Genomic DNA, 27,639 nt, shown 5'->3' on the forward strand with positions numbered 1-27,639 from the left:
TGATGGGAAACTCACCTGCCTCATCCTTTATGGGCAGTTTCCTGAGCAGCAGCTTGGGCTCAGCAGCACCCCCGCACCCCACAGGTCCTGCATCATCCCCATCAGAGCCGGCCTTCCGTGGCCCCCACTCCGGCACCTCCCAGATCTGGTTCTCGCATTCCCATGAAGGTAAAGAGGCTTGGTGGTGGCACTAATTCTGCCTTGGCGAGGGAACAATTGCCATATCTAAAGGATATTTTCTAGAAATAACTTGGTCAGTGCTCCAGAGGGACTGTGAAATTTTCAGGTCTGTTCATATTCTGTGCTCCCCGTCATTCCAAATTATTCATCAAAGGAGCCAAAGTTCTGGACTATTCGCATTCTGCTATCACCATAAATTATGCAAATCAGTAAATACATTCAAATGTGCTTAATTTGCATAAATGTGCTAAATATTTGTGTGTGCATATATGTGCATGTGTAGAATCTGCAAAACTGTTAACTGTTAAGGCAGGCGGACAGGTATGGGTACGTGAAAATCATCTAGAGAGAACATAACTGAGTATAAAGGAAGGGAGGGGTACTTCAGCAGAAACTCCACCTCTTTTGAAGATGCCGCATCACAGTTTTTTTGTACACACCCATCTATTTTAAAAAAGGCAATGGAGGTTCTCAGTATTCTATGCCAGATTCCATACCTGTGGAATCACAGAAGACAAAATAACCCTGACTAGGAGGATCCCCATACTCTTGGACAACAACAAGCCAGGAAACCTTATCTCATTTGTATTCTGAGCTTAGTTTCAAACAACTCCACCCACACCCTCAGGAAGGAGGGGGACAGATAAATTTTCCAGAGAGGAAGATTCTAGAGTACACGGGAGCCAATATAACAAGCCTCAGTTATTTGAAACTCTGTTTGAGGGGGTGGGGCGTGTGGAAGAATTCCAGTGGGGCAAGATGGAGGCTGTGGGTGAGGATGAAGCTAGAGATGAATGGTTGCTCCCCCCCCCCCAAAAAAAAAAGTAGCCCTTCGACATTGAGGGAATTGCCGAACAAAGACTTCTTGAGGTCACTGCAATTATGGCTGTCCCCTTCTCCATCTCCACCCACTGTCCACAGATCACAAAATGACTATTTATACTGTTCCGCTTCATGTAGCACAGAGGTAGAGGCATTTTCCTATCTAGAGAGGTAAGCTAAAAGGAATCAGTGGGGCAGTTTGCATTTTCTGTTCTCTCTTAAGGCCCTCCTCCCCGTCCTTTTGGCTTCCAGAAATTTCCTCGGAATGTCCCAGCTCCCACCCCAATTTCTCAGCAAATGAACTGGGGAATTATTTCTCCATAGTTCTGACCAATACAAGGCATCTGGGTGCCTCCTTTCCCTGCTCCAGCTCTGTCATAACTCCTCACTCCCTTCCCCAAACTTCCAGGTTATCTTGGCCCAGAATGTCCCTTCTGCTCCTTTCCTATGAATGTCCCTCAGTACACAAATGCAGTCACCCTCTTGTGCCAGTCTCAGCTAGTGGATACAAATGAAAGTGTGGTCCATGCCTTCCATACATAACTTGTACCTCCAAGAGTGCCTGGCCCCAAGCCTATGGCCTCCTAAATAGCAGGTCTTCCTGATCCCTGTAAGGGTCTGTTCCTAGCCTCCACAACTGTGCTATGATGCTGGCTGTACAGCCTTTTTCTCCTCCGACTATTTCAGCTCTTCAGAATGCTCTGTCTGTCTCTTGCTCTCCCTCTCCCTCTCTCTCTCCTTGTGGTGACTGGCTGTTGTGGTGCCCTTCCCCCAATATCCTCCCCTCCGTGTGAGATGCAGAAAGTTAAAAGCGTGAGCGGCAAGGTGCTACTGGCACAGTGCCCTGGCAGCCAGCCCAACTGCTAGTTTGAAAGGCTGCCAGCTGGCTTCCGGCACGCCAGGGCTGCTGAGGGCGGGGTGCAGGCAATGCTGTCGGCATCACGCTGACGGGCGGCCTGTCCGGGTGGTGGGGGTGGGGTGGCATGGCTGAAAGTCCTGGTGTGTGGCTGACTGGGAGATTAGTTGGGCAGACACGGGGTGGGCTGGCTTCCTTCTCCTGCAAGGTACCCTAGAGAGGAGTCAAATGCTTAATGGGAACACTCAGGGGAAGGAGAGAGTTTTGCAACTGGCCTGACACTAGACTGTTTAGTGCTACCTCTGGGGTTTTAGCCTGGGAAGCTGTGAGTCACAAGTGTGGAAAAATCTTGTCTTTGGATTCAGCTGTGTCTGAAGAGATCCCTGTCAGGGTATTTGGGCTACATCTATTATTATTAGTCATCTGTATTGTACAAACATATTTATATATTTGCTTTTCCTGTGCAACGTGTTTCCCTTTTCTATTTTTAGGTTTACAATTGTGTTGGGAGGAAGGGCCTATAACTACTTAGTAAGACATGCTAAAAACAAAACGCACAACTACTCAGTACTTCTGGATGCACATATCTATTATTCCCATCATTTAAAGAGCAAATACAGTTTTCTTGAGGAAATGATATTTTTCCTCATTATGAAAGCAAAACAGGTCTATTCAGAATCCTGCTCAGGTATATTCAGTGGGACTTACTTCCAGGAAAGTGTTCATCGGAGGATAATGCTGTATGTGTGTTAGTTTAATCATGCCAACATTATCGTGTTTTCTTAAAAACAGACTTATAGTTTGGTATATTAAGTTTTTTAAAAAGGCAGTGTTAGTTTTTGAAGTGGTATAGCAAACATTTCTGTACCTTTAGCTATAAACACACATTGTCTTTATCTTTAGTGTTAAACACATATTGCTTTTGCAAACTTTTTTGTAGCAGGTCATTACTTCATCTTACTTTACAAATGAGGGAGCTATAAGGTTGACGTGCACAAGAGCACCAATAGGGATGGGAGATTCCTCTGAGCTCACAAAGGAGCTACACGGGAGAGTGGGAAATCGACCCAGAGCCTCTGAGCCTTAACATCCACAACCCAGGGCTAGCACTTGAGACCACATTTGGCAGATTCAGTAATGCTCACCTTGACACCAATCAAAATACTTGACTCTCTCCTGCTTTTCTCCTAGTTAGAACCCTTAATGGTGGCATTTGACACTTGACCAAGATGCAGACTGGCAGGAAGCCAGGGTTTACAATCCCGATAAAGACAGTCAGTGCCTGTGCGTATTTCATGCACATGTGGTAGTTAATCTGCACAGGCACCAAATTGGTTGTATTGTGTACCTCCAGATGATTCACAGTCTCCAGAATCTCAGCCTGTATGTTAATATTTTAAAGAAACCAAGTTTATACCCTCTGGATAGCAGCAGGACTGAGAAAAGGACTTAACAATGGTCAGAGTATAGATCTTCAAATCACTCTACCGCTCTTTGTTCCTTCTTCATGGTACTATATATTGCTGACCTGCAATCCCAGTTATTCGTCTCTGTGTTCATTCCCTTTGTCTTTGTCAAAACATTCAGAATTCTTCAAAAAACTGAAGTATACAAGCAGAATATGTTATTGAAAAGCATGCAAAACATATGCACATGCGTTCAGTTTGCAAACCTTATTTTGATTGCAAAATTTTAGCTACCTTGGTGCAGAATTTGGATTTATTTTCTATTTATTTTATTTTATTATTTAGGCATCTAGCCTTGTTAAATCACTGCCATTTCCTCTGGGGCAGGCCTGCTGTTATGAATTAGGCAGGGGTTTATACTTTTCACACGACTGTGCAACTAATATTCAAGGCATCCATGCTATGCCTACTGAAGGATCCAGTGAACTGCATACATCAGAATTGTCTTATGCTATGATAGTTTGGATTGTTGTCTGTCTTGATGTTACTCCCCCCCCCTTTTTGTTCTTGCCCTATTTCATTTCTCTCTGCAAGGTGTTCCATAGAAGTATCTTACACCATCATATGAGCTCGCTGGCACAGTGGCAGCAATTTGGAAATACCCTTTTCCTCCAGAATCCCTGCTGCTTTGAAACCCCAGTCATTCTTAGCTATTGGCAATGGGTGGCTCTTAATACAGCTGTGGCAAAAGTCTGACCTAACAAAGGTTTTTTTATTCCCCCTTGGCAATCTTGTTTAGACATATGCGTAGAGACAGGTCAGATGAAGGGCCCAGCCAGTGACTTTGCTTCTTGGCCATTATATTGTGACATTGGCATTTCATTCCTCACTGCCTCTTGTTTTAGCTCCAGGTTACCCGAGGTTCTCTGGGAGCTTAGCATCCACTTTTCTTCCTATGAGCCACTTGGATCACCATGGAAACAGCAATGTCCTGTATGGCCAGCACCGTTTCTATGAAAGCCAGAAAGGCAAGTGTTGGGGCTTGGTCAGAAGGTGGGGAATGTGTGGGTGTGCCCCCAAGGGATGGGAGAAGAACTGTGGAACTGACCTCTCACCAAGGGCGCAAATAGAGTGGACAATTGAAAGGAGGGAAAGAGAAAGAAAAAAATTATCTGCCTGGATTAAAGCATTTAGGATTCAGTACCTGTTGCTAATTCTACCTCCCTGTCGCATCCTCCAGGTGTAGTGTTTCATCCTCTGCTTGCCAAGTGGCACAATTCTTGAAAGAGGGCTACTGCAGTATGCTGGCAGAGGAGGTTTTAGAGTGTGGGGAGCCAAATTAGATAAGTCGTGAGAGGCCCGCGAGACTTGTGGGGGGACCCCCCCCCCAATGACTCCAGGCCCTACCACCCACCTATTTATTTATTTATATTTATTTATTATTATATTTCTACCCCGCCCTCCCCACGAATGGGCTCAGGGCGGCTCACAAAATGGGCACCATGTGCCAATATAAAACAGTAAAACACATAAAACAACCATTATCAGAATAAAGTGCTCAGCGGTGTTATTGAGCATTCAGTCAGAGCAAGATGGTAGCCTGTAGATGAAGCTTCGAGCCCAATTTGGCGGTGCGGTCAGTCGAAGCACTGAGGCTCGATATTGTAATGGGCCATCCCAATAACCCATGTTCCCATGACGTAGTTGGTGGTGGCGGCAGCGGCTCCTAATTAAAAGCCTGGCGGAAGAGCTCCGTGTTGCAGGCCCTGTGGAACTGTGAGAGGTCCCGCAGGGCCCTGATCTCCTCCGGGAGCTCGTTCTACCAGGTAGGAGCCACCACTGAGAAGGCCCTGGCCCTGGTTGCCACAAGCCTGGCCTCCCTGGGGCCTAGAATCATTAATCGCTGTTGGGCCCCCGACCATAGTGCTCTCTGGGGTATATATGGGGAAAGGCGGTCCCTCAGTTATGTCGGACCCTGGCCATGTAGGGCTTTAAAGGTAAGTACCACCACTTTGACGCTAATTCAGAAAGCTATAGGCAGCCAGTGCAGCGCTTTCAGCACAGGTCGGATGTGCTCCCATCTAGGGAGGCCCATCAGAAGCCTGGCCGCAGCATTCTGCACTAACTGCAGCTTCCGGATTTGCGACAAAGGCAGCCCCATATAGAGAGCATTACAGTAGTCTAATCTTGAGGTGACCGTCGCATGGATCACCGTAGCCAGGTCGTCGCGGTCGAGGAAGGGGACCAACTGCCGAACCAGCCGAAGATGATAGAAGGTCGATCTGGCAGTGGCTGCCACCTGGGCCTCCATGGTTAAGGAAGGATCCAGGAGCACACCCAAACTCCTAACCTCCGACGTGGGCACCAAAGGCACCCCGCCGAAGGTCGGGAGAAGGAGCCCCGTCCCCAGACCGCTCCAGCTCAGGCACAGGATCTCCGTCTTCGCTGCAGTGACAGCATCAGCATCTGGGAGCTGCTCTGAGCCCAGAGCAGCTCTTGGTGTCCTCCACCACTGCAGCTGGCCCCAGAGGCTTTCCTGGAGTCCTCTGCCATGCAGCCAGGCTTCGGGTGTTTCCCAGAGTGCTCTGCCATGGCAGCCAGGCAGGGAGCTGCTCCCAGAGTGCTCCGCTTGCATGGCTGGGCCTGGAGCCTCTCCTGCCATCCGCCATAGCAGTAGCCGGGCCCTTAGCTGCTCCTGGCATCTTCCGCCATGGCAGCCAGACTTGGAGTTGACATCGCTGGCGGCAGCCATCACCAGCTCAACTGGTAAGTGCGTTGTCTACGCATGTGTGAACATTTAGGGGAATTTAAAAACTCAGTGTATTTTTTAAACTTTTTGCATTTTTCTGTGAACCTGGGAAGTACCCCAAGTTTGCAGAAAAATACGTTTAGCATCAGTGTGGTCCCAATCCACAGATTTAAAGATCTGCAGACAGGGGCCACACATCACTATTAGCTATATAGATGTTTGGGCTGCAACAGGGAGGCTAGTTGTATAGGATGCTGTCTCTAGAAGACCGATTCTAATCACTTGTAGTTTTCCACAGACAATTTCTATCTGCGGAACCTGCCCGCTCAGCCCACCCTGCTGTCAGCCAATCACAACTTCCCCAGCATTGCCCGGGCAGCACCTGGCCACCCTATTGGCTCCTGTAGCCGGGACCGAGAGGCTGGCTCTGGACAAAAGTGCCACAAGGACTACGAGCGCTTTGTGCTGTCAAAAGACAAAGGGTCCAAGGGAGAGGCCAAGGAACGACCAGCTGACGAAGAGGCCAAGGAGCGGCACAAGTTGGTGATGCCTTTGACACCTGAGGGGAACTGCAAGGACGGGCCTCCCCAGCGGGGCTCTTGTGACAGCCGGCCCAAACACCTGCCCTCGTGCCTGCTGAGCTCCAAGGTGCTGAATGGTGACACGGGAAAAGCTGTGCTCCCCAGCTGTGGTGGTGGCATCTTGCCGCGCCACACTGGCATCCAAAGCCGTTGTACCAAGGAACTCAGCCACCATGAGCCTCCCCAGTCCTACAGTGAGTGCCTGGAGCGGCGGCAGATGCTGCACCACTCAGTCTCCTACACCGTCCCTTCTAGTCTGCCCACTGGGCCCCCAGCCCTGAGCACAACAACTGGCAGCTTCCCCTGCCTGCAGCTTCATTCCAGTCCAGATGGGATGTGCCCTCTGCAGGACAAGGCCAGCCGGGAATTACGGATCAGTGGGGCCACTTTTGTGCCTTCTGTAGGCCACCTGACTGATAAGAGCCGCTCCTTCCAGGTGCCGTCTGAGCCCTGCGAGGGCAAGGAGCGCCCCCACGATGTGGGCCCGGAGCACCCATCCACATATGGAAACCACCCTTTCTCTCACCTCAAAGCGGAGGGCAAAGCCGAGCGGCGGCTGGAGTGGCCACAGAATTCCAATGCCCGCCTCAAAGGCCTGGAGTACCTGAACAATACGGGGCCTGATGGCCATTTTGGTAGCTTGCCCCACCAACCTAAGAGTGGGCACTTTGAGATGGCACCACCTCAGGATTGTGCTCGGCCCAGCCCTCAGGAGACGTTATGTAAACTCAGCCAGTCCTGCTGCACTTTAGACAAGGCCCCCAAGGAGCCGCCAACACCCGGCACCCAGAAAGTGGCTCGAATCCGCCACCAGCAGCATTTGCAGCCAGAGATGGAGCAGGTGGGCAGCCACGCAGAGGCCAAGCGCAAATCGGTGGAGCTGAGCTCTCTGGGCTACAATGGACCACACTTGCCACCATGGCCGGTTCAGGGCCAGGGTCCTCCCTTGTCCATGGGAGAGGAAAGGAAAAATTCCTACTTGGACCCTTTCAGCAGCAGCCTTCAACAGGCCGCCCTCATGTCTCAGGGTTCGGTGCTGACCCAAGAAATGCAGACTCCCCCAGATGAAGTGTCAGCCATGAAAAACCTGCTGAAATACAGCAACCAAGCACTTATTGTGAGCCAGAAGGCTCCCTTTGTGGGCCTGGGCAGTCTCAAGGGCAGCTGTGCCCATCAGGACGGGGGCAAGTTCCTGGGGGCCAAAGGACAGCAGGAGCTGGAACGTCCAGACTGTGCCCGTAGCAGGGACCATGAGCTGGGCCATGGTGATGGTGAAGTGCGTCAGCCTCCTGTGGGCATTGCTGTGGCTGTGGCACGTCAGAAGGATACGCTGAATCGGCCTGAGCCAGCCTATGGATCTAGTTCCAGTCGCCAAGGCCGGGCCGCCATGGGCCTCAAAGGTGAGCTTGACAATGTGCAGTGGTAAGCAGCAGAGAAGGCTGAACTCCATGCAGATTTGATGATGTTGTTCTCCAGTCACCATCTGCTTTTTTATCCCCATAAACATCATGCCTTCCAGCTTCTCTTTCTTTCAGCCAAGGCCTCTCATTACATACTTGCATACGTGAGCCACACTCTTACCACTCTTCTAAAGTCCCTCACTTGGGAGCCTTTGTCCCTTTCTTCACCGTAGGTGACAATCTCACTTCAATGCACGGTGTGGGAGATGAATGCCAAAATGTTCAGCTGTGACCTATTTCCCAGTTTCTCCTTGTCCCCGACTCCTCTCCCCAGAAAAAAAGGGAAGTCCCAATCAATGTTCCCTCCAAGCTGTGGAGTCTTGTGAGCAAAAATTCTACTTTGTGAGCTACCGGCATTAAAGTGGTGAGCCACCAATTTGGCTACTGCCTAAATTACTTTGCTCTGGAGCCCTCCCTTCCTGAGCTAAGACAGAAATGTGTGAGCCGGAGGCTAAAAAACTGTGAGCTAGCTCACACTAACTCAGCTTAGAGGGAACACTGGTCCCAATGTGCTGTGGCTGCCAGAGGTTGTTACTAATTTTGCCTGTCCATTTCCCCCCTGCACAGCTGGTGCAGCACGGCCCGTGCACGTCATCGACCTGGATCCTGAGGAGGAACGGAGCCGGTTGTGTGAGGAACGTCTAGGGATTGCAGGGAGAGACCTCCTGCTCCAGTAAGGGCTCAGAACAACCCTGGGGCTGGGGCATAAAAGAATGTTGAGCTGGTGATGGGATATTATCATTGGGTCTCTGGAAGGTACTGAACAAGGCCCATATTGCACTATGGTAGAACATAGTGAAGACCCTGAGCCTGCATGGCGGGGAGGGCGGGGTATAAATGTGATTAATAAATAAAAATAAATAAATTTCTGCTGGCTGTCTTGGTGCCATGTATCAGGAAGCAGTAGGGGCTTTCTCATCCAGTGCTCTAGGATCAGCCCAAGGATGGGTGTGTTAATGTGGGAGCCGGGTTTGCCATCACTCAGGGATCCTGTCACTTCTAAACTGTGAGGATTATAGGCCTTAAAAGTTTTGCGGTGGCCTATTTTGCAACCGTTTTGCCAGGGATGGAGGATGCAGCTGATCTGCCCTTTTCTCATCTGATTTTTTGGTTTAACAGGGATAACAAGGACCTAGTGGAGTTTGCTCGGATTCACCCATCAAGCAGCTGTCCTGGAGATCTGACCCCCCACCTGATGATTGCAGGCAGTTCATCGCTGCAGGCCAGCCAGTTGGGAGGAGACCCAACTGCCCACACCCATCCAGCTCATACCCATTGGTTGCCCCGGACACGCAGCCCTTCGCTTTGGATGGGTGGACACTCATACGGTCAGTACAAATTCCACTGGAAGTAACTGTAACTAAAACTGAGCCCTTAGCTGGCCATGTGTAGCTGTTCTCCCCCCCCCAAATCTGCAACCCTCTAGGCCTGATTGCTCACCAGTTTCAGCTTCTTTCCATTCTTCCCCACTAATCCCGCTTATTTTTTAGTTCTTGCCATTTGTTGTTCCATCAGTTCTACTTGGCAACTCCTCCCCTATTGTATCTGGCCCATTCTTTAGGTGAGCAAAGGTGAGAGATGTATGAATAGCCCCGGTCTTCAGCTTCAGTTGCTGTTTGGTCCAAAGGGGGCAATCATACTCCCCAGAATGACTGACACTCAGGGCTCCTTCACATATTTCCACATGGAAAATAAAAGATGACATGCAACCGTGCCTGCAGATCATCACATATGGCTGTCAATCAGGGGGGGGGGGGCATGGTTCAGTGACAGTGCATCTGCTTGGCATGCAAAAGGTCCCAGGTTCAGGCTGTGGCATTTCCTGTTAAAATGATTAGGCAGTAGGTTGTGTGAAAGACCTTTACCTGAGACCCTGGAGAGTAGACCATAGTGACTTGGATGGACCAAAGTTCTGATTAAGTGTGAGGCAGCTTCATGTGTTCACTTTCCAGCACATCCAACAGAAACTTCCACTCATGCACAGTATTTTCTACATGGACCTCCATGTCATAGTAAGAGGCCCACAGTCCGAGCAAAACTGGATTCTAGTCCACCCTACAGTGTGACCCTCACAGGTATTGCCCTGGTGGGACCACTGCTAACTGCCAGGTAGAGACAAAATGGGTACGACAGCACCATCCAACCCAAATTTGTTATCTAAAGACACAACAATTAATTTCCTTCATAGATATCACCTCTGTGCACCGAAAGCGTATTAATGACGTCATATGGGATGAATTAAATGTTTGTTCATTTTGCCACCTTATATACGTGTGACATGTGAAACAGCTTATCCTAAGGAAGACCAGAAAGACAGAGTCTAATCTTGTGGTGCTTGCTCCTTTCCTTGGGGGAATGGGATCACTATAGGAGTGTGCTGAATGGGTTGGGCTCCCTCACTAAATCCGGCATGTTTTGCCTCTTCCCACTCCAGGCATCGGGCATCCAGCTCTACATCAGAACTTACCACCTGGCTTCCCAGCCTCTATGCCCAGTGCCATGCAACCAGTCTTCCCCCTGTCACAAGAGCCGCCTGCCCAGCTGGTCATCCTGCCATCTGAGCCTCCAGCTCACGGTGCCCCACACACACTGGGTAAGTAGCAGCTGGAAAGGGATTGGCTAGTAAATCCCACTTCTATTAATTACTAACTGGAGTGGGGGATAAGGCAGCACTGATGAGAGCAGATAGGCTTGATCCTCTTGGTTCATGGATCAGGAAGGACTCTTTCAGGTGGACTGCCAGTGTTTATCTCACCAATTGACCCACATGTCTCCCAGCAGCTGAGGTGATGGATCAGGCATCTATTTGGCCACCCATGTATCCTAGCCGGGGGCCTGGCTCTCACCTGCAGCACACAGGTCAGCTCCCGGTCTACTCCCGCTCCCAGTTCCTGCGTCAGCAAGAACTCTATGCCCTGCAGCAGCAACAGCAGCAGCAACAGCGTGCAGCACAGGCGATGGAAGTGCAGCGGCACACACACAGCCAGGTAAGCGGGTGGAGAACCAGCATAAACCCTCTGGGTGTCCAGCAGGACTCTCCTGTTGTGGGGTTGTAAAGGCAAAGCACTTCTTGCTTAGAAACCTATTCCCTTTTCTTTGGAGAACATGGATAATCAAAATGGAAAGGATCAAATGGTCATTTGATCTTGCTCCCTCCTGAATATCTCTGAACCACCACCTCTGTACCTTGTCTGAAAACAGGTCAGTTCACATAGTCCAGTCCAGAGGTTTGTTTGTGTTCGTTCTCTCTCTCTCTCTCTCTCTCTCTCTCTCTCTCTCTCTCTCTCTCTCTCTCTCTCTCTCTCCTACACACACACACACACACACACACACACACACACACAGAGTTTTGCAGAAAGATGACCGCACAGCAAATATCTGCAGATGACTCACCTAAGTAAGTCAGAATACATTCTGTCACGGAGGACAAAACAAAACAATCCATAGGTTCTTCAGTCAATGTGACCTGGCTCAAAATGTCATATATATTCAAATCCCAATGAGAGCAAAGGAAATAGCATTGTATACCGTTCCCTGCCACGCAGCATCCTGGCTTGTATTCTGTCATCGTTGTCAGCTGACAGAAGTGTCTTCCATCAGTGGAGAACAGTGTTGATTTCTGCTGCCCTCCCACTTTGCCTTGATACCTTTTTGTGAGGACCCTCTGATCCCCAGGAGCAGAATTGGGGTTAGGGCCTCAGTGGACTACACTGGGAGGGAGGGAGGGAGGGAGGGAGGAAGTCCCATTCCATGAGCTTAGTGCAACTCTTGATTCAATGGATACAAGCTGTATCTAGCTGTATTCATGTTTGTTATCCTAAGTGAAAATGGTGGTGGTTATTCCAAAGGGAAATGATTAGTACTTTGTGCGTGTTTAAATTCTGGAAGCGCCCGGGGGGGGAGGGGGACGACATACAGTATTATCCTGGGTTAAAGATTCAGCTTTGCTTGGAGCTTGGCTTTCCCAAAGACATATTTCTACAATTGTAAAGAGGGGCTTGAAAGAATGAAAAAAATGCCTGGTGAATTCTTGGAAACTTGGCTGAATAAGGGTCAAATGACAAGTGACAGAGGACACAGGTCCATTTTAAAAGCATGTGTAGTTTAAAAAAAAATAAACTGAGGTCCCAGTCCAGATTGGGGGTGTGGCATGGTGCCCCAGGAGCTCTTGTTACCCTCCTCCCCTTTTTCAAGTGCCAAAAGGCATGTGGTGGGGGTGTGGGTGGGGAAAGCTCTCGGGGCCACTGTGCTGCACACCCGATCTGGATCTGGGGTTGTGGCAATTTTTAAGGCACTACAGATGCTTCTAGAATGGTGTTGGGCAGGCATGGGATGGACCTCTACCCTCTGTAATTTGTAGTTTGGCTCTAGGACTTCCAATAGTCAGGGAATTGAGTTTTTTTACCTGCAGAACTTTTTGCCCTTCCTGTGCACAGCAAACTTAGTAAATTAGCCATAATATGCAGAATTCGTACAAGTTGCATAATTCATCGTTTCTTGGTTTAAAATTTTGTTATAGAATTTGTTCTTAGTTGGGGGGGTTTTGAGCACTCAAAGCCCTCTCGTAGTTCTGAATGAAAAACACAAGATCTCATCCAGCTATCCCTTAAAACCAGAGAGGTCCCTGTTCTGGTCTGATCTTGGAGAGGATAAAACTTAAACAAATGGTCACCTACTCAGTCTGAGCATGGGATCAGGGGTGGGGTATATTTCAGAGCTGGTGAGTAGAAAAAGGACACAGGAAGAGTTGAGGATATGGCAGAGACAGAGAGAGATGCTTCTCAGTCTCTTATGTAGAGTGCACAGAAGCGCCAGAAAGTTTTACTGGCTTTCACCATCTGTCGCTGACCTTCTTTCTCTCTCCCCATTTCAGCGGAAGCCTGAGGAGCCGCCCCCTGAGCTGGAGATGCCAGGCCCCGAGAAGCCACTCAAACCATCCCACAAAGCTGTTGCCTTAAACGCTCCCCCAAAGGGCCTGTCCCCAGCCGCTGCCTGCTCAGCCAAGCTTTCCCCATGCTGCCACCCACCCAAATGCCCTGCCCCCTGCACTTTACCTGTCTGTCCTGCTGTGGTGCCGCGCTCGCCAGCTGTAAGTCCAGTGCCCTCACAGAGCTCAACCGGTCCCGAAGCTGAGGGCAAACAGCCTGAAGGGCAGCCAGCCCAGGACTATCCCAAATCGCTGGAACCAGGTAGAGATTCATCGCAGGCTAGGAATGGGTGTGTGTGTGTGTGTTTGAGACAAACTACATGTGTGCAGCTCCTTTTTCTGAGAGACTCAATAAGGCAATCCTTTTGATGTAAGACTTGTTACCAAAACTCTGGCATGGACTCCTTAACAATTTTTCTGATGCATGCCCTGCCCTGGGCAAGAGCTATCCTTCGGCAAGGCTTTGATGTCAGCATGTAGCACTAATTATGGCAAACACAGCCCAAACCCGTTTAATCCAAACACTTGTTCATAAAAATGCAAGTTTCTGGTCCTCATTGGTGTAAGATGAAAAAAATATGATGTCATAGAGAGTGATGAACAGAAGAGCTTCTACAAGGCATGTAGGATTTTTAGGATCGAGATCTCAGCCTCTCTTGGTCCCTAGCCATTTTACCCTAACATCCCGTACCATTTTGTTTCCTGGGCATCTTGCAGAAGGGATATCTGCAAAAATCCAAACTATGTCACTGGAATGAATTGGCAAGGGATCATAACGTTTGTTTTGTATCCCCCCCTAATGTATTTACAGGATATGGAGGCATTCACATGTAATCTACAGGGACTGTGGAAGACCTTGGGGTCAGGTTACATGGCTCAGAAAGGGTGCCCTACTACTGAATGTTGATACGTGTTCTGTGTGGTTTGGAGAGTTCAAGAAGACACTGCCACAATGTGTGTACTGATGAGGTGATACTGTTAAGCCAGTACATATCGTTCTACTCTTTTTTTTCTCTTCCAACAGACCTTCCCCCTGGTTATTCCTATCCTGTGGCTGGACTGGGCTATGCATCACCGTTACCACTGGACCCAGCTGATCCTGACACTATGCAAACTGTTTCCACGGCAGCTGAGCCAGAACAGTCACGCACTTTCCCACCAGAGCAGGAGCCAGGCTGTGAGACAGAACCTAGCCAGTCCCATGGGGCTGTGGACACCGAAGCGGCAGAACCTTCCCATCCTCACCCTCCCCATCTCCTTGTGCATCCCCAGAAGCCAAGCTCTGCGGAACTTAACAAGGAGATGCCATGTTGCCCCCTGCTGGTCGGGGACAGCCCAGACAACTTGGACTCTGCTCCACAAGAACATCAGGAAGAGGCCAGGCCAGAGGTGGCCATTCCAGGGTCTTCCCCAGAGGTCATGGCTGTGGAGGACAGCCCACCTGCAACACTGGAAGATGGCTTCCCGGAGGATGAGAGTGACATTGGCTCGCCAGATGTCCCATCAATGCATACCGATGTACCATGTGGCCTGGATGCTCTCATTGCTGCCAGCATTGATCTAGGCGAGCTCCCACCTTTGGAGCCTCCAGCCCCTGCAACCCCCCTTCCCTTGCCTTCCTTGGGCAGTTCAGGGATTCCTGGCATTGCCCTGCTCAGTGAGCTGGCTGAACTGGAACTCCGGCAGCAGCACTGTGACACTGCCACCCACGGTAAGAAAGTGCAGGGCTCTGGTGGCTGCCTTTCCCCATTTCTCTCATTGAGGCAGTGAGTAGCAAGGGGAAGTGAAAAAGTGTCTTGTGATTCAGTGCCTTGTTGCATGCCTTCTTAATGATGTCTAAGGGCTGTTTGCTCTTCAGTAAAAGAGCAGTTTCTCAGAGGGCTGCAGAGACAGGGCCAGATTCTCCAGTGGTAATTGAGAAATTGGGAACATCTGCTATCCTATACCTGGTGCCTCCTGACTGGTGAGCAGGGACTTGATTGGGTGGCTCAGTGGTTGAGCATTTGATTTGCATGCAAAAGGTCTTAGGTTCAGTCCCTGACATCTCCTGTTAAAATGATCAGGTAGCAGGTGGTGTGAAAGTCTTCTGCCTGAGACCCTGGAGAGCCACTGCCAGTCTGCATAGACAATACTGACCTTTTGGGACAAATGGTCTGATTCAGTATAGGGCAACTTTGTGTGTGTGTGGGACGACAACCCATATATCAATAGCAGGGTCTACAATATGAAACAAAGGTAAAAGGCAAAGGTTTCCCTTGCTCGAAAGCCAGTCAAATCCGACTCTAGGGGGCGGTGCTCATCTCTATTTCCAAGCTGAAGAGCCAGCACTGTCCAAAGACATTTCCGTGGTCATGTGGCCGACATGACTAAACGCCAAGGTGCACAGAACGCTGTTACCTTCCCACCAAAGCGGTACCTATTTATCTACTTGCAACTTCATGCTTTCCAACTGCTAGGTTGGCAGGAGCTGGGGCCAGAGACCGGAGCTCACTCCGTCATGCGGCACTAGGGTCTCGAACTGCCAAACTACAGACTTTCCAGTCTGTAGCTCAGCGTCCTCACCTCTGAGCCACTGCAGCCCTCTTCCACAATATGAAATAGTGTTTATCAATTAGACATCAAGATTGTTCACAGTAGTAACATTTTTCTGGAGGGACAGGGTAGAGCCGGAAGTCCTGGAATCTTTTCTCAGAGCTTGGAGAGAAAGGTTTCAGATTTGCACCTTAGACAAATACAGTAGATATTTTTGAATCCATGGCCAGGGCAATCTCCTTTATTGTCTTTCATTAGGCACCTAATCTTATATTGGTGATTAAAGGATACATCTGCATCATTCTCCTGTGTGCTTATACAGCTTCCCCCCACTCCTGTTGCACTGCTCAAACAGCCCTGAGCAGTGTTCCCTCTAAGCTGAGTTAGTGTGAGCCAGCTCAGCTTTTTAGCCTCTGGCTCACACATTTTTGTCTTAGCTCAGGAAGGATGGCTCCAGAGCAAAGTGATCTATGCAGGAGCCAAATTGCTCACTCACAACTTTAATGCCAGTGGCTCACAAAGTAGAATCTTTGCCCACAAGACTCCGCAGCTTAGAGGGAGCATTGAGGCCAAGTTTCCCATCATCCAATTGAAAGTTGCAAGTCACCAGCAAGTCCACCTGTTAAGCCTCACTGCTTCTTCCCCAAGCACACCATTGTTTAGGAAGGTTCCTGACTTTTTCTTGTATCACTCTCATGAGAACCAGGCCTGACATTGCCCACTGTCCAGATTTCTTAGTCCTTCACACACACACACACACACACACACACACACACACACACAATCCAAAAGTTGTTATAGTGCTTTGGGAGGGGAAAAGAACAGCTGGGATCTCTTAAGTCAGAGTCGAAGGTTGCATGAGGGGCACTGGCATGAGGAGTTGGTATAGATGAGCTGTTCCCTCCTTATAACCCTATAGATATCTCCATGTGTTTGGTTAAGCAGTCCACTCTGTCAGATACTGCCTGGGCTTGTAAAGCAATCTTCACTCACACTGATTGCCTGATTTCAAAGTGCGTTTCTTACAGACTTTCATTGCTCCATTCTGCTTTGCACTAGTGGTTGGGTAACAGGCCACCCAGGCGGTTAAGGGATGGAAATACCCAAGCCATGCCACCGCAGTGGGCTCCTGGATGTTGAGAATGGTCCACTGTTACTTAGATGTGCTTTGATATGGAGTATGACTGCCCTGAGTGTTCTTTACAGAGTGAGTGTCCATTACCAACATCCTGGTGGTTAGCTACAGAAAAATCTGCCTTTGAGAATTTTTCACTACTAATTTTTTACCAGAAGGCAAGGCAAGAACCTTTGAGACAACTACCATAAGTTGCATGCAGAAAGTAATGGTTTGTGTGTGACGGGGGATTTTCCAATATGGACCTGGAACTGGGGCAAAACAGAGACTTGGGACGGACCTATTATTATGAGAATCTTGTAGCCCTGAGGCTTGGAAAATACATGTCCCATTCATCTGTGTTACCTAGTTTCATGTGGGAAGTAAGAGTTACCAGATATGAACACCTTCCAGCAAGAAACAGTTGCTAGGCCTCTGTTATGATGATGTCTCCTGTTTCACAGTCTCATCACCTCAGAGAACAAATTCTTCGTCATGCACAAGTATTCTGACTTTGCAAAAAGAATTCATCAGCAAAACAAAATCTATAAGAGTACTCCTTTGTTTGGTCCCTACACCTCTCCACTGCCTTTTGTCATCTCCCGCCTCCCCAGCAGAGAGGTGTACACCAACCCACATGTGCAGATGGTTATCACCCCCTGTGGCTACGCAAAGTCTGTTCTTTTCATCTATACTCGAACGGTTACTGCTCACACACCGGAACCGTTTATTGCCCACAGTGGAACGGAAACCACATATAAGGACTCCCCTGCATGCCCCCTCACACGTGTGTTCAGGCACAATCATAAGCACCTATTCTTGTTCCCAAACATGACCCACAGAGCAACAGCCAGATAAGGTCCCTATTCATGCTTTTCAGTCACACTTAAATTCTCTTACAGCTAGGTAACTGCATTGCTCTTAATTCCCCCTTGCAAAGAGATAATGGTATCTCATGAGGCCCCTCTTTCCCCTAAGTTCTACCAGTGCTGGCTCTGAGTTGCTGGCCCTTGGCTTGAATTACCTTCTCTGGCCTCCTCTTGAGGTATGTGGCATCCCAATAACTTCCCTCTGCCTGGATGGAAGTGTGGTATGTGCCTGAGATAAATAGGGCTGTATGCCTGTTGACTTTGAACACTGGTGTATGGAGAACAGGACAGGCAGGAGCAAGTTATGATCAGGTTTTTCTTGTAAGCTGTCCCAACTCCAGAGCTTGTTTAATGAGGAAAGTGACTAGGTTACTACCGCTCTGCTGTCTCTTTAGCAAGGAATTAGGAAGCCAGACATGTCTAAGGAAGAAGCAGAGAAACTAGCTGGAGTTTTCCTGGAAAATCAGATCCATGGTACACAGGCAGTCGTGCAGACCAAGTCCAAGATGCATTCTGAGACCCAATTAGCGGAGGTTTCTGTTGACTCAGAGAGGATATATAGCTGACACCATGGAGTACTGGTAGCTGTGATTGTGGATGGCTTTTTTTATTTTTTTGAGCCTGAATATATACGCTAAGTACTAAAGACTGAGATAGGGGTGTGTGAATGGTCTCTGATATGTTTAACATATCCTACCCTTTTGTTGAGAATGTTCTTCCCCCAATAATAACCTTTCACTTTTTCAAAGTGTTGGATGAAGATCTAGCGGCATTCAATCTGCAAAGCCTAGCCACTCTTGCTGCAGCCTGGGCCCTTGTTGAGGCTACTGGCCAGGAGGGCAGCCTTCCTGATCTCCGCAACCTGGCAGATGCTGCACCATGCATTAACCTGCGCCCTCGCATGCGGGTGTCCCGCCGCAAATACATCTGGACCCCAAAGACCAAACCAGTAAGTATCTTGCAGCCAGGGTACTCCAAATCAATTGGTGGAGGAGTTTGCCAGAAAAGAGGCTCCCCTCCTGTCTTCCATTGTCCCAAACTCTTTGTATTTTGGGTGCCAGTCAGGACTCTCAGAAGCTTTGTGTTCTGTCAGTTCCTGATCCGCAGGTCTACTTTAAATCTTGTGTGTTGTGGCTCTGCTCTGAATGTGGCCAGGTGCCAGAAGAATTAGTTGGGGTCATGGGGTTTCTCCATAGTACCTGACTGTTTTCCCCTCATTTGGAGTCCATATTTTTCACCCTCAAGACTCAGTGAAATGAGGCAAGAGAACCAGGCTATTATGGGCTAGACCCTGGTTTGTCAGCATCTTTGTGTCAGACTTCTGGCATGTAAGTGGAAGCCTTCTAACCCACCCTCACTTCAGAAGTCCACTTAAGTCTTGGGTCTGCTACAGGAAAGAAAAGAGAGGCTTTGCCAAAATTAGGAATGAAATAATAGACAATGAGAGTGTGTGGTACATATGCCATGACACTTTCCTTCATAACTGAAAAGTGCCTTCGGTATTCCCACAGGTTTGCCCTCTGAAAGCAGCCATTGAGAACTTGGACACCCAAGAGGTAGAGATGCGTACACAGCTGGCAGAACTGCAGCGACGCTACAAGGAGAAACAACGGGAACTGGCCAAGCTGCAGAGGCGGCATGATCATGAGTGAGTCTCAACTTCCTTCATCTTCCTGAACAGTTTCCTAGCGAGTTGGGTCTGCCTCCTTGCCCAAACAAATTTGGATGGCAAAATGGTACCATGAGAAGAGCAAGGAGTAAGTCTTGGAGTAAGTCTGTCTACAGCATCTGAAGGCCAAACAAACAAGTGACTCACTTGCACCAAGAGTTTAAAGTAGATATGCAACCACATCAAATGAATGCTTACACAGACCCCAACATATAGGAGTGTGGAAAGTTCTTACCCTTTTTCCTCTGTGTTTATGGTGATTATTGCTTGCAGGCGAGATGAGAGTTCCCGCAGTCCAGCTCGACGGGGACCAGGACGACCGAGAAAACGCAAGCACTCCAGCACTCTCAGCTCACTGCGGCAGGGTTCGGTTAGCAAGAGTGACAGCAGGAAGGTCAAGTGAGTGATCAGGCATGACTTGTGGGAGAAAGGGAAACATAATGCCATAGCACTATCTATCCGAACTTGTGAGCAAGTGCATACATACGTGTGCCTTGCTTGTGGTAAAGGCAAGTTTTGCTGTATGCTGTGTGTGGCATTGGCAAACAAGTGTTGCCGCTGTTCATCTGTTAAGGATGAGGAGGAGCCTTTCAAGGGAAAAGCCTGAGTCAGAAGGGGGGGGGGGGGCTCTCAGTCTTTCCTTAATCCACTGCCCATAACTGCTTCCCCACAAGTGTGCTTTTCTCCCCGTTGGACTCATTTTCAGTCTCGAAAAGGGGCCAGAGTGAGAGAAAGAGGCAGGAAGCAGGAAAGGAAAGGTTTAGTAGCTCTCTATGGCCTATCACTTTTCCACTTGAAATTGTGTAAACCCCCCCCCCCCCCATTTCACTCTTTACTGGTGTATGGTGGTGATCTGTGTTTGAGGACATGGACTTGGCACTGTTGTCGTCGGTATTTCTGTCTCATATTTACCAGGGTGGTATTGTGAAAGAGATTAATTGCCTTTTTGAGACAGCAACTGCAAGAAGAGAGAGAGTCTGTATGTGTACACAGGGCATTGTGGATATATGATTGTATTTTTGGGAGAAAAACATCTGTATGTTTCAGTATGGGGACACATCACACTTTAGATTTTTAAAATGCAGGAAGCAATATGATTTACTACTCTGTATGGATAATTCATACATGCCTGCTCTCCATTGCCTTATTGAGCATTTTTGTACTGCAGAATTCAGTACAAATTCTTAGCACAAGAGACAGAAACACCCATTCCACAAAATCCTCTATATCCAATTCTGAGCATGGCCACAGAGGGAAGACTTAAGTCCCACACAATCAAGCCATGTACAGATAGTGGAAATTTGTCTACAGACTTGAGGAAACTTTCAGCTTTGCAGAAAAATCCCAAAACAATTCTGAAGATCTTGTTAAGTGCCATGAGATATTACAGGGAAAGGTAGGTAGAGGTGGGAGGCTTGTAACAGAAAGCACTCTCTGCCACCCACCAGCTGATGGGGAGGGGGCCTGGAGATGCATTGCCCTGTACTTCTCTGACCTAGTCTTCCTCCATCATTTGGGCAGCAGTGATGGGGGAGGCAGCAACTTGGAGAAGAGGAACAGAGAAGTGGCCATGGGAGAGGAGAAAGTGTTGATGGGAGGGTATGGGGTGAGCAAGAGAGGAAACAGGGGCTAGGGGGATGAGATGTCCCCTATCTTGAGTACATCCTTTGTAGGTCTCTTGCTTGTAATCCCCTCCCCAATTCTAGAATAATATAGCATAATATTATCGAACATACAAAATGCTTGTTTGGTGTGTAAATGGTGGTGATAACGTATTTTGATATCAAGATACTGGGGTGGATACAGCCGTCCTCCAACTTTTCCTCAAATAGAAGAGCCCTTTAAGTTGTTGGAAGCCTCCTTAGACTGGCGGAAGATTTCAAACTTGAGTTTGAAATGAATGAATAAATAAACTTTTCTCAGTGGAGTGGTAAGATAGGGGTAGGATCCACCCACTCCGTATTCATAGCTGTTGTCTCCTAGAAGCAGTTGCATTTCAGCACCAAGTGCAGGGCTTCCCTGGAATGTAACAGTGGACAGCAAAATCTTGGGAGATTAACTGGGCTGGAATGTTGCCTGTTTCACTGTGCTCCCCACCCCATGTCTCTCTTGCCTCCTGCACTTCTGTGGGGGAAGAAATGCCCCTTTTTGAAGAGGAAGGCAGCGTTGCATAAAAGCCTCTTTATCTGTGCTGTATAAAGTCATTGGTCACGCTGCAGTGGTGTTCATTGCTGCTGGCGCTTTATGATTATCCATTAGCCGCCCGGCACAGTCATTCCCGCACTCACGGGCCCTGTATAATTGTCCTTCTCTGCTACAAATTGCCTCTCCCGGCAGGCCCATTTGCATAAATCCTCCGAGCTAGTCCAAACATGATTGGAGCACGCGTGTGCGCGCTGCATCAATCCTGATGATTTGGTAATAATAGTTAAATCTGTACTAAATGGTTCCTTCAATTAAGACAGAAGAAAAAAATTAATCTCTAGGTTTTATGTCACAAAACATTAGCAAATGTAGTGAAGGTTACAGGGGGAAAAAAAGCAGTTAGTGTTGGCTTTGGGTTGCAACATGGCTCCGCCATATGGCTTATGGAAACCTTCCAGGGCTTGGTGGAGATCTTGCTTGCATTCTCCCATTCCTCCCTACAACCTTCACCAATATACAAGAATTTATCCTGGGGAAAAAGGATTCCTCTCCCTTCCCCAGTGCTTGCAAAATATGTGTGGGTTAATGTAAAGTTAAATTCAACAGGGAGCCCACTGTTGGCTGCTTTGGTAGAGAGTCCTTGCCCTTACATTACTAAACTATCCAGTGACATCTAAGGAAAAAGGGTGGAGGGGGTGGAGTCAGATAAGTGCTACAAATGGGACCCTAAATGACATTCTTTGCCCTGCTGCATTTTTAATGTACATTTATAAGATTCCTGAAGCTGCTTCACCAGGGTGTGTTCACAGCCAAATTTTAACAGCTATGTTTCCCTTTTGAATTATGGGATTCCATTCTTTGAGTTCCATTACCTCCCAGATGGCGCACAATAGCATTCAAAATTCCCAGTTGCTTGCAAAGGAAATCCAGAGACACAAAACTCTTCCACATAGAGGAAGGGACTAATATCTCGGGCCAGCAATATACCAAGTAGATATGTTACATGTTTAGAGACTTGAGGAAGGGATGTCTATGACATACGCACTCTAATCAAACATGTTGCAGGTTTTCTTGAGGTGCTGTACGAACGTGCAAAACATTCGACCATTCTGCAGCATGGATAGTGATGGCTCTGTCACACTGCCTTCAGGTCTCTTTAGTGGCAAATTATGCCAGCACATTCCAACAGTGGTATCGTACAAGTAATGTAATCTAATATCAGGGGGATTTAAGTTGGGATTGTGGTTGTGAGTGTATATTATGGCTACCAACTGCCTGGAGGAAAAACAACCTGTCCATTTAATAGAGTTTTAAGAAAATGTTATTTACCTCCATGCCATGAAAGCGCAGGTCATTTTTCTCCAGGCCTGTTGGCAAGCAACCCTAGTGTATTTACAGGGCATAGTTATCTCTCCCCAGTTTTTAGTCCTTTGAGAAGTATTATGGCATTAATTAATTGTAATTTTAATAATAACTAGGAGAAGTGTAAACTCATTTAGAAGCTTCTTGCACAGTGGACTCACTATGAATACTGCTAGTATAAAAGGCCACAAAAACAGCAAAAGCCAATGGCACATTCTTCCATATGCCACAGTTGCCTCTTGCTTACACTCTTATGCTGTGCTGTGTCACAGACACACAAATATGTTTGTAATTTATATTTGCTTATTATAGCTGTGTTCGCTTATTATATTTGCTTATTTATTCATTCATTCAATTTATACCCCACCCTCCCTGCCAAGGCAGGCTCAGGGCGGCTTATGCCACAGCACATCCTTATAACTTGCATGAATATGCTCATATGCAATCGGGCATTGAATCCACCCTTCCCACAGGTCAAACTTTTACAGTCAGGCTCCCAGAGAGAGGATAATACTGCCGCCCACGAGACTCAAGTGCGCACCTGATTGCTGGCATGCATTATTTTTTGTCTTGCTCATTTGCATGCTGACATATGCACTTGCCTTGTAAAGCTGCCCCAGCAAACAACTGTGGCATAGGATTCCCCCGTTATGTGACGAGCCAAGGCTTCCACCCATAGTGGCATCCCTGCCATGTCTCAGGCTGCAGTTTTTGGCCTCATTTGAGGGACACAGGCTCCTACAGCAGATGGAGGCCCAGCCTCTTGGCCTTCTTCCTATCAGGAACATTCCTGTTCCTTGAGCTTCCCATGCTGAGCAGAGCCTCCTGCCAAACTTGCCTGCCTCCAGCCACTCCCCGGAACTGCACTGTGGCCTTGAGCCATGGTAATTCTGTGTCAGAGTATGTTGCGGGGTGGCAGCTGGGGGGCTTGGCCTTCGAGAGAGCACTTAATTGCTGGCTGTTCCAGAGCCAGCCTGTTCCTTTTTCCGCCTGTGGCTCTTTGCCTGCTTCAGGGTGCTCTGCTCCCTTCCCATCCCTCCTCTTAACCAGGGAATTCCCTCCCTCCTTTCCCGCTGGCTGCAGCCGCCAGAATGGAATTTGGCACCAGCTCCAGGGTTGACACTGGGTCAAAAGGTTGCAGTACAGGGGCAGGGCCTGAGAGAGGAGTGTGAACAGAAGCTGTCTTGGGAAGAAGGGGGTTGTGCAGTCTCAAACCCTGGGCTGGATTCCCAGGGTGAAGCAAACTGAGGCGGCTTTTCTGGGTGCTGGAGTGGAGCAATTAGAACTAACGAGCATTTGAGATCAGAGCGGGCAGGCATCCAGCAGTGGGGGATGGGGAAAAGCCTTCAGGGAGCTAATTTGTTCCATATTTACTATGGTAGCAGGACAAGTTGTAACAGCATTGCCAGACCCGAGTGGGGCAGATCCTTTAGAAGGTGTTAAAAGGTGACCCACCCCAGATAAATCCAAACCCAGTTTTTGTTTCTGTGAGTATGTGGTGAGGGTCCTCTCTCTTTCTGTCTCCCTCTCCCTCTCCCTCCCCCTTTTCTTTTCTTGATTTGGGCTGCTTGAAATATAATACAATGCTGCCTTTGCTGCTTCTTTCCTTTCGCCCAGCATCAAGCAACACATCCCTTCATTGCTTCTTTAATGTGCCAGATGGGATCAATCCTCCTCACATCCTCTCCATTATGCCAGTCCAAACTGGCTGCATACTGTCCCTAGGAATATACAGGAAGAGAGCAAAGCTTGCAGAGAGAATCCTGGAGTGCTCCTCCTATGGATTTTACTGAGCTTTTCTGTGGAAGAGCTGGGGGGGGGGGGTTGTAGAGCAACCACCTCAGTCCTTTGAGCATTTGTACATTGAGTCTTTGTGTGTGCTACGTTTCTGTGGGTGCCTAGAAGAGCAGAATGGTGGTACTGAGTGCACAGTTCAGCTTTCTGCCTTCACTTTGGGGAGGGGGGGGAGACGAGAGCATGGGCAATGCCTGTGGAAATCTCAGAAGAACTGCTGAATGAGCTTTCCCAGGATTAGGGGCAGAGCTTTAGTGCCCTACATAGCTCCTTGCCTCTCCTGTGACTTGCAGAAGCAGAACAAAACTGTCCAGAACAGCAAAAATTGCAGAATAAATTCTGTACAATAAGCAATTTACACAAATGTGCCCAATTTGCATCCTATATGCAAGTCACAGAATGTATATTGCCAAGCACAGAATTCTTATTTTGTTACTGCAGCCGCACTTTAAGACACACCAAAGTCATTACCAACAGCTGAATGGAATCTGCATATTTTCAGTAATACTGCAGTGTGCAGAATAGATTCCAGCATTCGATCCGTTAAGTTGTGCAGAAATGTTTAGCATTCTTCTCTTCTTTTTTTAAAGCAGATTTTGTCCCTGTGCTGGGAGAAAGAAAAAAGAAGAAAAGCTCAAAAGTACATTAGAAGTTTCTGCTAAATGATTAGGACTGCATTATCTGCTACCAGTGTTCCATGCAGAAGGCAGTTTTTAATACGAATTAATGTGCAGCCAAATTTGGTTTATCAGTGTATATAGGTGCAGCATGGAGGAGCACCATGCATCCTACTATACAGGAATTTCACTCCCAGCCTTAGAAACGAGTCAGTGTTTTGTTGGATTTAGAGAGTGAAACAACTTTACTCTGCACCACCTCCAGTACTTCCCTATGGTCCCCAGTCCTTGTCTGTCTTCCCTTATTCTGGTTGACATATTTTCCATGACCCTCTGTTCATCTCTTATAAGAACACTAGCAGTAAAGCCCGTTGTGAAAGCAATACAACGGGATCTAGAAAGAGGCTCTGGGGGAGTGCTCTGGCTTTGGGCAAACAGTGTCAATTTGCTGTGGTGACCTCAGCAGGGTATAATGACAGAGTCCACTGTTTTCTCCAGAGGAACTGATCTCTGCTACCTGAAGAGCAGTTGTAATTGTGAGTGATCTGTAGCCCTCACCTGGAGATTGGCAGCAATTGTTACCCAGGACAAACTGGCTGGTTTGGAGGGTGTAGTCTATGGCATTCTACCTGTCTGAGGTCCCACCCCTCTGCAAACCCCACCCTCTCCAGGCTCCACCCCTCAAATCCCCAGGAATTTGTCAGCATGTAGTTGGCAACCCCATCTCCTTCCCAGCTAACCATCAACCTACCATTATCTGCCCCTTTGACTTCAGCTGACTTCTGCCCTCCCTTCTGCAGAGTAGTTGTAATTCTGAGTGCTCTCCAGCCCTCACCTGGAGATTGGCAACAATGGTTCCCTATGTGGGACTGACTGGTTTGGAGGGTGGAGTCTATGGCAGTGTACCTGTCTGAGGTCCCACCCCTCCTCAAACCTCACCCTCTTCAGGCTCCATCCCTCAAATCTCCAGGAATTTCCCATCTGGAGTTGGCAACCCTATCAGGACTGGCCCCAATGTGTTTTCTCCCAAAGGCCAAAGTAGGTGACAGGACCAAGCTTAGTTGCCTACCAACAGGCACTGAGGGGAATGTAGGGTTGCCAGCTCTAAGGAGGGAAATACCTGGAGGTTTGGGGGGTGGATTCTGTAGAGGGCAGCATTGGGCGGGGGGGCGAGGCGGAAGGACTCAGCAGGTATAATGTCATAGGGTCTACCCTCCAAACCATCCATTTTCTCCAGGGGAACTGATCTCTGTCATCTGGAGATCAATTGTAACAGTGGGAGATCTCCAGGTCCCACCTGGAGATTGGCAACCCTAGGGGAAAGTCAGCTGCACAGCAGGGGGTTGAAGAGAATGGTTTGATGGCTGCTGGGCCAAGATTGGCAACAATAGTTCCCCAGGAGCCCCATCGTAAATGCACCAAACAATTCCTAAAGATTTTCCAAAACACTACTCTGTTTTGGGCTCCTGGGGAACTTTGAAGTAGCACCACTGCCTTGCAGGGGGGGGGGGGTATGAGGTGTGGAATGGAGTGAAGTCCAATCAGCTTCCATATGCAAAAGACCTTGAAGGTTCCATATGCAACTGACATTCCAACTGCCTTGTGGGGAGGGGGGGTGAGTTTGAGGTGTGGAATGCAGTGAAGTCCAATCAGCTTCCATATGCAAAAGACCTTGAAACACTGGGCGGGACTGCACAAAGCAGCCAGTCAACCCAGCCAGCGTCTTCTGACTGACAGTTCAAGCGTCCATACACTAAAGGAGTGCATTTTAGAACTTTGGCACCCACTACTCAATTATATATAAGGAGAGATAAGAAGAGCCCTGCTGGATCAAACCAATAGTCCATCTAGTCCAGGATCCTGTCTCATACAGTAGTCAACTAGTTCCTCTGGAGGGCTGACAAGAAGGAAAAAAGGCTGAGGCCTTCCCCGGATAGTGCCTCCTGGCTCTGGGATTCAGAGGACTAGTGCCTCTGAACGTGGAGGTTCCCCTCAATCACCATGACTGGTAGCCATTGATAGACTTATCCTCCATGGATCTATCTAATCCCCTTTTAAAGCTGTTTAGGCTTGTGGCCATCACTACATCCTCTGGCAGCGAATTCCACATTTTAATCACTCTGTGTAAAGTAGTATTTCCTTTTGTCTGTCCTGAACGTACTACCCATCAGCTTCACTGGATGCTCTTGAGTTCTAGTATGAGTTCTAGTATTTCGGGAGAGGGAGAAAGCTTTCTCTTTGTCAGCTCTCTCCACCCGATGCATAATTTTATAAACCTCTATCATATCTCCCCTTAGTCCTCCCTTTTCTAAACTGAAAAGTCCCAGACTCTTCAGCCTTTCCTCAAAGGGAAGGTGCTCCAACCCCCTAATCATCTTGGTTGCTCTCCTCTGTACCTTTTCCAGCTCTGCAATGTGCTTTTGGAGATACAGTGACCAGAACTGTACACAGTATTCCAAATGAGGCCACACCATAGATCTGTACAGGGGTATTACAATATTGGTTGTTTTATTCTCAATCCCTTACCTAATAATCCCTAACATAGAGTTTGCCTTT

General features: G+C 48.3%; 1 protein-coding gene across 1 annotated transcript in view; it reads left to right on the forward strand.

Annotated features, from left to right (window-relative positions):
- Positions 1–2: 2 nt before the first annotated feature.
- Positions 3–27,639, forward strand: part of BAHCC1 (BAH domain and coiled-coil containing 1) — a 57,120-nt gene continuing 29,483 nt past the window's right edge. The window contains exons 1-12 of the mRNA XM_015408610.1: positions 3–168; positions 4,170–4,292; positions 6,312–7,994; positions 8,622–8,727; positions 9,174–9,382; positions 10,489–10,647; positions 10,836–11,041; positions 12,928–13,243; positions 14,006–14,692; positions 18,246–18,445; positions 19,008–19,144; positions 19,439–19,564. Of these exons, the coding sequence (XP_015264096.1) occupies positions 3–168; positions 4,170–4,292; positions 6,312–7,994; positions 8,622–8,727; positions 9,174–9,382; positions 10,489–10,647; positions 10,836–11,041; positions 12,928–13,243; positions 14,006–14,692; positions 18,246–18,445; positions 19,008–19,144; positions 19,439–19,564 (4,118 nt within the window). The remainder of the gene's footprint in view (positions 169–4,169; positions 4,293–6,311; positions 7,995–8,621; positions 8,728–9,173; positions 9,383–10,488; positions 10,648–10,835; positions 11,042–12,927; positions 13,244–14,005; positions 14,693–18,245; positions 18,446–19,007; positions 19,145–19,438; positions 19,565–27,639) is intronic.

The sequence above is a fragment of the Gekko japonicus genome, unplaced genomic scaffold (genome assembly GCF_001447785.1).
Source record: "Gekko japonicus isolate JY-2015 unplaced genomic scaffold, Gekko_japonicus_V1.1 scaffold57, whole genome shotgun sequence".
NCBI classification, from domain to species: Eukaryota; Metazoa; Chordata; class Lepidosauria; order Squamata; family Gekkonidae; genus Gekko; species Gekko japonicus.